General features: G+C 41.5%; 1 protein-coding gene across 2 annotated transcripts in view; it reads left to right on the plus strand.

Annotated features, from left to right (window-relative positions):
• The first annotated feature begins 930 nt into the window (after positions 1-930).
• LOC146789709 (Golgi reassembly-stacking protein 1-like) overlaps positions 931-13,416 on the plus strand; it is a 380,315-nt gene continuing 367,829 nt past the window's right edge. The window contains exon 1 of one of the 2 annotated variants that reach the window (XM_085632043.1): positions 931-1,123. In XM_085632043.1, coding sequence (XP_085488169.1) covers positions 1,058-1,123 — 66 coding nt within the window. In that variant the 5' untranslated portion in view covers positions 931-1,057. The remainder of the gene's footprint in view (positions 1,124-13,416) is intronic. The other variant, XM_085632044.1, reaches the window with a different exon arrangement.

Consider the following 13,416-nt stretch of genomic DNA (forward strand, 5'->3'; position numbering starts at 1 on the left):
TTTTGACAAAATCGTCGCCAAAATGTAAAGATACGGTTCCAAACAAATGTAGACGATTGTAAATAAAGTCTCAAGATTGATAATCCTTGCTTTAAGTAGATTTATTCTTCTGATAGGGAAAGGAAGTCACTGGAGCACGTCAGTTGCGGAAGAAGACCAACTGCTGACAACCCATTCTCCAGTTCGGAATTCTAACCGTAACAGAGGCAAGACGCGAGCACTCCTTGAAGGTAAACACACCTTCAAGAAGCGCACGCCACAGAATACAGAATGCACAATAAACGCAAGACATCAAAGAGGGCCAATGTATAAACACATATTTACGTACTCTACACCGGGGCAACAAGCTTTGAGGACATCTGGCCATCACCAGCTCAGGGATCTCTCCAGGCCCAAGATCATCACCCATTAGTGCAACAACACCCTGAAGGCCTGGCTGAATGAGCACCGCAAGAACCCCAGCGATGGCGAAAAGATCATTTTCTGTAAATATGTAATATATTTTTGTCCAACCATAATCGCTTCAACTTTTCTTAAAATTTAATCGAATGAATTTGCATCTTGTATATATGTAACTCTAACCGCTAGTATCTGTAGTACTTACTACCATTCTTTGTGAGTTTAGAGTTTATCTGTTTCGTATCTTTTATGTAATTTATGCACTTTGAAGTCCTTATGTAATGTAACTGGTTCTATTGTAAAGCCATCAGACTCCTACGGGTAACGTTCGCGCTATATTAAAAAAACGCAAAAATAATTATTTGCCACATCGCTTCGTAATGTTAGCAAGGGCCTGTTTATTCCAAGATGGCCGCCAAGTTGTGACTCACCATATTAGTTGCGCAGTTTAAGACTATTTCTGTTTCTATCACCTCCCCGTTGGGCGGCAGAAGTCCACGTTACAGCTGATGCCAATTGACAGCTTGCACTCTCCGTTTTCGATTGCTTAGGTCTGACTGCGGAGGTGTTAAATCTAAGTTTCCTGATACCCGTACAGACGATAGCTCTGCACACGCCCCCTGTCAGAGTGGGACATCGTAGGGGAGTTGCCACCACCATGGGCATCTCTCTGAGCCGAAGCGAGGAGACTCTGGGGGGTACCGAGGGTTTCCATGTGCACGGGGTGAGAGGCCTTTTACGATTGATTACCGTTCCTAGCTGAGTTCCTGTTTCGTTTAGTTTCCCATGTATTAATTTATCCTTTTCCCCTCGCCGTTGTTTCATTGTTCACGCCTTCCCTATATAACTTCATTAGTATCCTCTTTTCTAGACCGTTTTTATTAATTTTACTCCTTCCTATCATTGTCCTGTTCGCTTTACTTCATTGTCTGGCTTTATGCGCGACACTTTGTTTAATTTGATATGCCCCTTTGTTTGGCCGTTTTTCACGTGCTGAGGGGCAGTTTTCCCAACTTGTCACAAACCAACGAAATTGCTGCCTTTTTATTCTCGCTGGTTAGCTCTTGCCACACACGCCGTATCTCTACTCTTGTATCTCGGCTCTATTTATCACATTCTCTCCTCTTTCTCGGTGGTTTGACTATTAACAAAGCCAGCTCGGGTCTGGTAAGTATGCCACTTTATCCTATGTGTGGGTCAACTTCTGTGGTCTGGTCTCTTTCCTCGCACGCCATTGGCAGTTCCAATCTCACGCCCCTTTCACCACCCACGGAAGATTGACCGGTGTCACCCACCTTTTCTGAAATGAGCCCTATTTATGCTCAGTAAAAACTCGAGCTACTAATATTATTGGTATTATAGTAACCACATCAGACAAGATTACATTTGTGGCCACCATATTCAGTATTACCAGTGATCACCTCAGTGCATCAAGCTTGGTTGCCAGCAGTAATGTAAACAAAACAAAGTCAATCTATAATGTACATGCTTAATGTATAAAAGCCATAGTTGCAATGTCTTTGGCACCAAGATAATGTTTGTAAAAAGCATCTCCGATGCCACATGATTTATCACTCAAATATCACCTACAAATATATATTGAAAATGCAGCCATTTTCTCCAAATATCAGCTAATGAGTTCTGAAAAACAGTTTTGTCTTAAGTATATTCTCTCAATTTTGGTATATGTATGTTAATGCAACAAAGCAAAAATTTAAATTAGTCTGGGCTGCAAACAGGAGTGCTAATTACAGGTAGCTGGAGAGCTATCAGTAGCTCACGAGCTACTTGTTGGAGAAGCCAACAAGGAGAGAGGATATGGCCTAACAGCTAGAAGGGTTGACCTCTGAGCTGGGGCACCAGATTAGTCTCGCAGGAAAGCTCAACATCCTTTGATTCTGGGCAGATCACTTAATCTCCCTGTGCCTAAAAAAAAAATGAATGCGCCTGTAATGCAACTGGTGCTCATGTAAAGCGCTCTGATACCTTTGGGTCTAGGTTGCGGTATATAACCCCCCCTCCCCCCCTCCCAAAAAGCCTGGTCTAGACTTGTCTCTTGCCACCCTCACGCTTGGGTAGTTGGTTCAATCTCTTTCCAGGCATAATCCAGTCCCCTTGAGACCCCATTCTCACATCGCACTCAACCATCTCTTGGTTGCCCCTGTTCTTAATACGTTCGTTGGTGTTCGTGTTAAGCATCACTGGTCTCTAAAATGCTTGTGAAAATGAAGTAAAGTTCACCAGTTAAGTGTGAGATTCTGAGACCCAGTGTTAAAATTAACTTTATTCTTTATTCTTTTAGCAGCTGTTTAGCTCATGTGCTTGGACGAGTAATAGTGTTGTTCCTGTATTAGCAGTCTTTCACTATTACCCTGTGCTTCCCTGCCAGCTCATATTTTTCTTTGTATCGAATCAGTGTTTCTACTGTTATATATCTGTATGTTAGCATCTGGCTTCGGTTTTCTACGTAGCTCACATTTGAGCCCACTCATATCTAATCCTCCTTTTGCCTGATTTTCGTGCCCAAGCCCCACTTTAGTGTTGGCGGATTTAAGGCAACTTTCATTTGTCAAAGTTGGACTATTATAATTGAAATCAGGGCAGTTCATTTAACTCATGTGAGACAGTTACTGAGGTGAAAGGGTTGGTTTTGTAACTGTATATAGTAGTGTAGTACTGGTGGCATTTATCCTGGACCCCGTGCATAGCAAATCTTCTGGTGAATTTGATCTACCCAGCAGCACTTATATATGCTTTTTTTGTTTAACCTGGTGCTGTCTTTGCTGGGTTAATCTGGCAGTGTTCCATACTGCGGGTGGAGACAATTTGAAGGAAATGTGTTCTCAGAAAAGAGCACCAAGAACCAAACTTGTTCAACCAGGCTTTCCGAGATGGATCAACCATCTCCTGTAGAATGAGAGCTTTAGTTTCTAGTCGATGAATTGCTCTTAGCTATCTCTGTGAGATTTAGTGGTATACTGATGCTAAATTCTGAGAGAATTGGCACCTCATTAGAGCACGCTGACATATCTTCATTTTCCTCATATAGGGCCGTAGATGCATCTGCGCTAAATGCTTTGTCCTCATCTTGTCCTCATCTCAGAACCTTTGCTTTTGCAACCTGTTTATGCATCTGCAATTGCATGCGCTATGCCACTGAAATGGTCTATGCCTTTTTTGATGGCTATTGAAACATACTTCCGTTAAGCTTCTTGTTGTGCTTGTAAGGAGTCTTTGAATGGTGCTCAAATGGTCAGGCATGGTGTCTTAAGGTATAGTAGGCATGCTCTTTATTAGTATTGATGGCACTGAATATAAAGGAACTGAAAATGGACATTGTGACACAAAATACCATTGAAATTTCAGCGACAGAATAATTCACACAATGAAAATCCTACTCTGAATTCACCTTATTGCCATTAGGTAACATAATGCTATAAACTAAGTTCCAACAAGATAACAGAATGGAACACCTTACAGTGGGTTCAGTAGCACAGAACTCCAATGGGCTGTGGGTAGCCAGAGGTAAAGCTGTACATATTTAAAGAGGCCTCAAAGTGCATGATTTTATAGGCTAACCAAAAATCCTTGGTTTCAAATGTGCCCTTTCCCTCAAGAGATGATTCGAGACTTGTTGTTCTATTTGTGTTCTCTAATCATTGTCTTGATAAGTCACCTAATATGCCCTCTTTATAAGGGGAGGGGGGGGCAAGATTGGTGTTTACACTTGAAGAAACAATTCATATTACCTTTCAATCTGCCGCCCGTAAGTTTGCAAGTTACTTGAAAACCAATTCTAGGATCCATCGGGTGCGTCTTGCTAGTCTAACTTCAACCATCATGTCATCCACTTATCTTCTGTCAGAAGCTATGGTGTTAGTATGTAATGTTTTAATTGTGGAAAAACAAGGGCACTATGGTACACTTGTCTGAGTGCTCTCTGTGGCGTTGTTTCTTACTGTGGCTCTGTCAATAATGGATTTTTATGTGCTGTTTTTTTCGTCTCCCGAATTGCTTGCCAGCAAACAACGTTTTACAAATTATATCGTTTGGGCACTGAAGCTAGGCTTTCCTACGTGCTCCACCAGATCCAAAATGTAGCCGCTCAAATCCTTTCGGACATAAGGAAAACAGTTCATTTTTCATCAGCCTTCTCGTCTGTCCGTCTGTTACGAGATAGGACATTAGTCGCGCGCTAATCCTTCAGCCTGACTAAAAAGTGACTCCTTTTAAAGTTTCTCAGGTAACCGTTCTCATGAAATCCTACTGTGACCTTATGTGCTTTAAAATTCCGAAATAACCCGGAGACATGAACCGTTTAAAGCCAATCTTTGAAGTTTACTCCTGGTTGTAGCTTTTTAAAGTTTAGTAACTGTTTATAAATACAAATGTTTATTCTTTAGGGAATGCTTAGATCATATGATACTTTTTGTTACAAAGATTTCCTCATACATTACCTTTAAGTTGTTGACCACGCACGTTCTGAGCAAGTGTAATGTAACATAATCTGTTAATGTTAGAAAGACTACTGTGTAGTAAATAAATACAATAATAAGGTAACTGATTTCTGGTAAGACACATAGTTTAACACAAACCTTAAATGTTTTGTTTCAAGGTAGGCTCAAACTGATCAGAAGCTTAATTTCCGGAAATATAACAATTGTGATTAAAAGGCTTACAACCTGAAATCTTACATTGATATATTGTTTTTCTCAACCTTTAGGCCAAAACCATCCTTCCAGGAGACAAATTATAAACTTTTCTGCTTGTTTAATATTGGAGTTAGTTTCTCGGTCCATTAAGCCAGTGATGAAATTGATGGAATGCTTCTCATGTCAATCGGAGTCTAGAAAGCGTAGCCGCACTATCATTTTGGAATTGTCAATAAATCCCTAGTTTCAAGTTAACACTGTCACCAAGTGCATCTTTTTTTTTTTTTTTTTTTAGTGCTACCCTGTTTACTGGATCTAAGTTCTGCCCTCAAGAATCGTGGTTGTGCTGAAGTTAGAAGTTTCTTGCCTGGGGAAGTTCCACATTTGCAGTTCTGGGCAGTTTTTAAACTGAGCTGGTCAAATAAATTGCTCTAATGAAATACTCCTGTGTACATTTGGGACTCCTTGCGACTGACCACTCGCATAAATGTCACATTAAATTTATCTTCCTAACAAACTCTTGGCTTCTAAGAATCTTGCCATTCTCTTTGCTGTCCTTATGCTTTATTAGCTTATCTGGTAGCCCTGCTGTGGTACTGTGTGTGGGACTGGTTTATATTCGTTCTTCTGTTCACATGCGATAGTTGATCACAATGTACACACTACTCTCAATTTCTATCCTCTGGCAGACGATGGCTTCGCAGTTGGTCCTCTCAACCCCAACAGGCCCCTTCTTTGATCCATTAATGTAATGGCTGAATGCCACATTGGGGACATACTGTGTTGGCCTGATATGCTGTACTGGCCGAGAGCCAAAGGAGAACATATTTCCATTGATCAAGATTGGAGAACTGTGTACAGTGCATTTTTTTAAAATTCAAACTCTTTATAATGTTATTTCAAATAGCAGTAGTGTTAAGCTACAAAAGAGATCACATTAGTCTGAATGTTAGGCTATTAATTGTTTATTGGTGTGTAAGTTTGCAAAATATGATTTTCAGGAATATTAATATTCTCTTTAGTAGCTATAAAAAGGTTTTTCTGTGGTTCCAGTTGTTTTTGGAGGCGAGTAGTTTTAGGGGCTAGAATAAAATGTGAATAAATGAACCTAAACATCTTAATGAGTAATGCTACATTTTGTGGGGGAAAAAACTCTTGTGCACGGATTGTTCAGATTTATTCAAGTACTGGGGAGAATATCTCTACTACCGTTTCACCAAATGGTGCAAAGTTCCTCAGGGAGCCTTTGCAGGCTTTTTATGGTCTGGCTTGACAGCACAGCTCTTGCCAGGAAAGTATGTGAGAATCACCGGGAGAAGGGCTTTGGCTTGGCTCACATGTAGTGAGTGGGGGTAGGAGTACATGTTTTGATTGGACAGTTGTGCTTCCTCACGGTAGAGCTCTCCACACTGCTGTGATCATTTTGTTTATTTCTCCAGCTGCCTGAGATTAAACTTTCATGGGCACACTCATGACATAGTAATGATATTGAAGTTCTTATATAACTAGATAATTTTTCTCTGCCAGCAGCACAAATGGGAGGAGGTCAGTCATTAACCTACATTGAGTTTTGGGCCTGGCTTGACAATTCAACAGTCACCTGACATTTTACCTACAATAGTATTTTTCAATTCTTGCTTCCACAAATACATAAACATTCCCATTGTATCTGCTTGTAATGCCTCACACTACCATACACCATTCTTTTAAAGCTAGATCTTTTGGCATTGCCAATGCTTGTTATTATTAAAGCTGCTTGTTTTACAGAAGCTGCAGCTGTTCGTGTTCATATTGTGCAGAGGCTGGTTTATCTGCTGTCTGAATTGGTGTCCCTTGATGTTGGTAGTAGATGCACCGTATTAGGCCTAGTGATCATATTGGTTGGACGGAAAAACCTACCTGGAGGAAACTCTGTAGCATTATAGACGTTCCCCATGTAGTACCTGGCCAGTAACTATTGAAGTGCTTAAGTGACAGCTAGTTTAATCTATTACTTTGATGCAAGGTTAGGTGAAAAATCTAACCTCTTCAATTAGTCTCCTGCATTTAAGAATCACAAGGCTGCGTTATCAGATGGCATGCTCTTATTATGCCCCCGAAAGATTTGCACAGTGCCCCAGAATAGCTTTGTTTTTTCATCAAAATAGTTAGAAGTAGATAAAGTCCATTAACACTAGAAAATACTGTAGCAGTGCAATTAGAGCAGCTATATTTTTATCTTTTCAATTTGGTAATTCTGAAACATTTGACCCTGACATTTGAAAACATGCTTGTGTGTCTAGGTACTTGTTTGCTCTTAGATTAGAATGTGCTGTACGCACAATAGTGCCCAAAGCGACTCTTAAGTGTTTGAAGAGGTGGTTTCGGGAATGTTTACATTGAGTACTTAATGGCTTGTGGTGTGGGGTTCACCGATCGCTTGGCAGCTGCCATAGAGCACTACTCCACATTGGTACACACTGCAGCGGATGTGGCTACACAATGAATAGTTCAGGCATGTTTCTCTATGAACGCAATGTTTATTCAGAATTGTCAATGTTCTTCTTATGAATTCTGAATTAAAATGAAGTGTAAAAAGACTATTTTCTCATTTAATTGCTTAACATTGGACTAGTGTAAGGGAGTAAACTACAGCCATATTAGTTACCCTTCAAGTTCCTTAAAGCATACCTTTCCTTTATTAGGATTCGGCTGCACAGTGCTTGCTCTGTGCTTTTGAAATCTCTTGTATTTAACATATCTTAAAAGGGGGCCCTTGTCAGTTACAATCACCGAATTACTGTTAATTCACTTTTGTCCGGAGCTTTTTTTTTTTCTAACTTCCCCTGGCAGCACACATTTACAATACTTCTACTAAAGCTATTCAGTGTTTAAGCCCCAATCACTGTCAAGATACAATCTCTCCCCGCGGAAAAGGCAGACAGCTTCTAATAGTATGTTGGAATGCTTGCTTTTTATTACTTAGTTGTGGAAAGCAGATGCTTTAGCCTTAGAACGTTTGTTGCATTTCCTGTTCATGCCTCAGTACCTTTATTTGCACTTTGTAGGCATTATCGGGTTGATTTTTTTTTTTCAACTTCATATATTTTGTCATTATGATCAAATTCTAAATGTCATCAATGCAAGTTAAAATAAAGTTAATATACAAGAGCTATGCTATATTTGACTACTTATCAGACAGCCACAAGTGTGGTTACCTTGCGGACAACAGGGTCATGATTTAAATGGTGCAGCAGGTGCAGTAGCACCGAACCCAAAAGTTGTCAGAGCAAATATTGCTATATTTATCTACTAAACAGGCAATCACAATTGCAGTTACCTTGCAGTTAATAGGTACTTGATTTGAATGGTGCAGCAGGTGCAGTGGCACTGGGGCCAAAAACTCTAGCGACCCTATTAAACCCAGATTATTGCTAAATTTTAAAACTAAACAGGCAGTCACAAGTGCAGTTATCTAGCAAGCGCTAAGGTAATGATTTCAATAGTGTAGCAGGTGCAGGGGCCCCGTGGCCAAAAGCTCCAGACACGCCACTAAACACCTAATATAGCTAGCTATATATTATTCCCAAACAAGCAACTACAAGTGCAGTTACCTTGTAGACAAATTATCTAGCAGGCACTAGGGACATGCTTTGAAAGGTGTAGCAGGTGCTGGAGCGCTGGGCCCAAAAGTTGTCAGAACTCCTCTAAACGCATACTATTCCTCTATTTGATTACTAAACAGGCAGTCCCAAATGCAATTACCTTGCAGTTAAAAGTGGCTTGATTTGATCAGTGTGGCAGGTGCAGTGGCAATGGGGCAAAAAGCTCTAGGGACCTCACTAAACCCAGATTGTTGCTAAATTGTACTACTAAACAAGACAGTGACAAGTGCATTTATCGAGCAGACAATAGGGTCATGATCTGAATGGTACAGCAGTTGCAATAGCACAATGACCTAAAACTCTAGGTACCCCCACTAAACACCTAATATTGCTATATTTTACTACTAAACAGTCAAGTGCAGTTACCTTGCAGATAGCCGGGTCATGATTTGAATGGTACAGGAGGTGCAGTGTGGCACAGGGCCCAAAATTTGTCATGACCTCCTCAAAAAACACCTAATATTGCTATATTTTACTACTATACAGGCACACAATTGCAGTTAAAAGGGGCTTGATTTTAATGGTGCAGCAGGTGTAGTGGCATTAGGGCCAAAAGCTCTAGGGACCCCGCTCAACACAGAAAATTGGTTAACTTTACTACTAAACAGGCAGTCACAAGTGCAGTAATCTAGCAGGCGCTAGGGCCAATATTTTAATAGTGCTGAAGGTGCACTCTCACCAAGGCCAAAAGTTGTCAGAGCTCCTCTAAATACCAAATATTGCTAGATTTAACTACTAAGTAAGCAGTCACAAGTTTAGTTACCTTGCAGAGACTATGATCATGATTTCAGTGGTGCAGCAGGCACAGTGACACCGGGGACCAAAGCCATAGACACCCCTCTAAACACCAAATATTGCAATATTTTACTAATAAACCAGCCGTTACAAGTGCAGTTGACTTACAGGCAATAGGGTCATGATTAGAATGGTGCAGCCCGGGCTCTAGTCCCAAAAGTTATCAGAACTCCTATAAACACACACTATTGCTATTGCATCAATTAATTCGATTTCCCTCTTTCATTTAATTTTTCAAGATTTTGCTATTACTTTCCCGCACTATACCACTAGTAACAGAACAATATACTGCCCCTTTTCAGTTCAGAAAAACGCCTTTGGTCATTAAGACCATAAAAGTATGTTTACAGTAAAACACATTTCATTAAATAAGAGTAACAAGCATTGGCATAGCCAATAGGTCTCGCCTTTGGGACCTTATAAGTGTTTAGCCATGCAACAGTTGCATAACTAAATACTTATAAGAATCACAAGGCTGCGTTATCAGATATCAAATACTTATAAGGTCCCAAAAGCGAGACCTATTGGCTATGCAAAGCGGCCGCGAAAGTGAAAGTTATCGCGGTAAAGCGCGGCGCGTGCACCCGCGCGCATGCACTGTAGCTCTAGGCTGGCCTGGTAGCACTTTTTGGAGCCCTCTCAATAAGTCTCGCCAGACCAGCGCATACGCTGGGTCAGGCGAGACCTAATAAAAAGGAATCTATCCATCTTAGAAAAGTGTATGTGCATCATCTTAATATTCCATAGAGACAATGACACACGTCCAAATCCAGCAGCCTCATTAAAGTGCATGTGCGATATAAATGCATTACAAAAAAAATAACCGGGAGAGTCGAACACAAAATAGGTCCAATCATTGGTAGCTACAGAAATGTAGTTGGTTTTAGACGGCATTAAGGTGCTTTACAGAGATCATAAAATGGTGGATCCGAGGGAATCGTATCACAAGCCACTTGGTGGATAAAAAGTTACACATACAAAGGAGTAAAGCGTATTGCATCTATAAAATTAGTGCGAGACATTAAAAAGGTTAAACAAATTAGATTAAGCTATTAACAGATAAAACCAGTGTGTGCGTTTGCGACTGTTGTAACACATTTTAGAAAGGTCCAGTGCCTGCGCCACATTGAAATTAAGTCGAGAAACAGAAAAAACAATGTGCTTATGGGCGTCAAAATTCAGTACTCTAAATGCCTCCTGACAGTGCACAAACCCTAAATTCCTGCACAGCTGTATGGCACAGCGCTGCCTTGTAGCCTGGACAGAAAAAAACCACATGTAGCTCTTACTCTTCCTCACAGTTGCAGGCGGGGCACCCTCGCAAGGCAGTTTTTCTCAATTTACAGGAGAAGACACGGAGCGGTGGGGTATCAAATCTAAACTGATAATTTCCTTGTCAGGAATGGTTGGATATCATCCAGGAAGGGCTCTATTATGTACTCATCTTTTGTTATCAGAAATCTGGCTGTCAAATATCCTGAGGTCGAACTACCTTGGATGGATTGTGTCAGTGATATCAGCGAGGGGCTCAAATTGACAATAAAAATCTCCCCAACAATCAACCTCCTATTTGGGGGGACTGTAGGAATAAAAAGGTTCAAATGGTCGAAGGTCGGGGATTCCTTGCTCAGACTTACAGGTCAGGAATAGATGTTAATGAAAGCCAGTTTCAGTTTTGTGGGAAAACTAAGTGCTACACATTGAATATCATTAGACGAGGATTTCAGCTGGGTAGCTTTAGTGTGAGCCAACCCAGATACATAAACCCCCAGATGGTCTACCCCTGCCCCTTGAGGTGCCTGGAATTTTAAATGATACAAACTCCTCCCTTACAGTCATCCTGTGCCATGTTTCCTGGAACCTGCAGATGTCATATTGGTCCACAAAAACCCCCAGTCCGAGCAAGACAATTTACTTTTAAGGCCGGCAACATTCCAAGATAGGACCTTGAGCTTGCTCCCTGTATAGTGCATGTCATTAGAAACATCAAACGTGAATGTCAGGGGTTTAAGTGCCCCCTAATGGGGCCGAGGGGGGGTTACAAAGTGTTCTAATGGGTTGTTCTGCCCTCGTGGCATTGGTGTTTAGAGGAGCTGGAATTATGGGGGCGGGGGTTCCAAGGAAATATTCCTGTAACCCTACTGCACCTGTGGTCACCTGTTGTGTTAATACAACCAGGTCCTTTAGATCTAACCCTACCCCACGGCTAATGGACTGTCTTGGTTGGCTGTAAGCGAGCTCCACTGATTGTCCAGGAGACCTAGAGGTTCTCGTTCCCTGACCTGTTCCCATTGTCTCTACTTGTCAATCCACTTCTTCCAGAACCCTAAATCTGTTTTTTCCAGGGTAAGTTGTAGAACAAGGGTCTAAAAGAATACCTGTGGCTAGTATTCTGCTATTCTATTGGCTGCCTACCAGGATCTAGGATGGTATTGACTAACTGGTATATAGCAGTGGGAGTAGAAATAGTCCAGTGGAAGGGCCCCAACCTCAGTGTGGGGCTCTAGGGGACTGCGTTTCTGGCTTAATAGCCTGCATACGGTCGGAGAGTTTTTTAAAATTGATGATCACAGTCCCCTTGTGGTTTTTGGCTGTTTCCCACCCAACCATCTCTACGGACCATTAGCATTTCCCCTGCCCGGTCGTAGGGGAACTGTCTATGCCTTGCCAACCAAAACAGGCTTTTATTCCGGAGGTCCAGCTCTGACTCCCTCTGGGTGTTAAGTTCTGGTACCCCTGTCAAAATGATCACATAGGGGGATGAGGCTGGAGGTCGATTTATAGTAGGCTGGATTATTACTTATGTCCTACCCACTGGAAACAGTGCTTCTCTACTCTCGCCCCTGTTAAACATTTATTTATGCTCCGCATTGTGAGTGAATGGTTGTTGTTCCCAACCTCACAATTAACATTCCTTGGTGCAGTGTGTAGTGTGGTCTTGTGTCTGCTGTACACCTAGACTTGATGCAGGCATCATGATGATGATTTTGTCTCAAGCGAGTATGATTGTTGGCCCAACTGGTGCCCCAGAGACTGGTAGGATCTTGGTTCCTTAGCATTGTGTGCTTGTCTGGGGTGTCAAGCTTGGGATATCCACCTGGCAGCTAAAATCTTTCCCCCCTCAATGAAGTTTGTGTGGTATTAGTGCATATGTGTGCTTGCCTAGTATCCCCCAAGTTGAGTTTGGGCTGTTTCCTGTCGCGGGCACTAGGCCCACCCACACAAGTGAGGTACCATTTTCATCGGAAGACTTTAGGGATTGCGGGGTTGGTGCAATTTTGTGGATCCACACAGATTCCACAACTTTCCACCACAAATGTCAGGATTTTTTTTGTTTACAATGTTAGGTTTGCAAGGGATTCTGGGTATCTGAACCTGGTGAGAGCCAGTCAAGTGACCCCATCCTGGGTTTCCCTGGGTGTCTAGTTTTTAAAAATGTATAGGTTTGCTAGGTTTCCCTCGGTGCCGGCAGAGCGAAGGTTCAAAATCTACATCTACAGCTAGGCACTTTGCAAAAAAAAGGGTCAGTTTTCACTGTGAAAATGTGGTGTTTCCACATTGCGTTTTGGGCAGTTTCCTGTCGCGGTACTAGGCATACCCACACAAGTGAGGTACCATTTTTATCGGTAGACTTAGGGTAACACAGAATTGTAGAGCAACTGTTATTACCTATTGAGTTTCGATGCATTTCTGTCTTCCAACTGAAAGACAATGTGTAAAGTCATTTTGAAAAATGACCTATAATTCTCAAGCTAGTATGGTTGCTCACAATTTCGGAAATGTGCAAATACCTACTGTTTCTAAACTCTATATTTTGTTTCAATTTCAGAAATACATGGGTGTCTTTCATACCGATCTTTCCATGTATATATTTTCCCAAATTGCTATATTACCGGCACATAATAAAAACCCATTGCAAGACACTG

The sequence above is a fragment of the Triturus cristatus genome, chromosome 10 (assembly GCF_964204655.1).
Source record: "Triturus cristatus chromosome 10, aTriCri1.1, whole genome shotgun sequence".
NCBI classification, from domain to species: domain Eukaryota; kingdom Metazoa; phylum Chordata; class Amphibia; order Caudata; family Salamandridae; genus Triturus; species Triturus cristatus.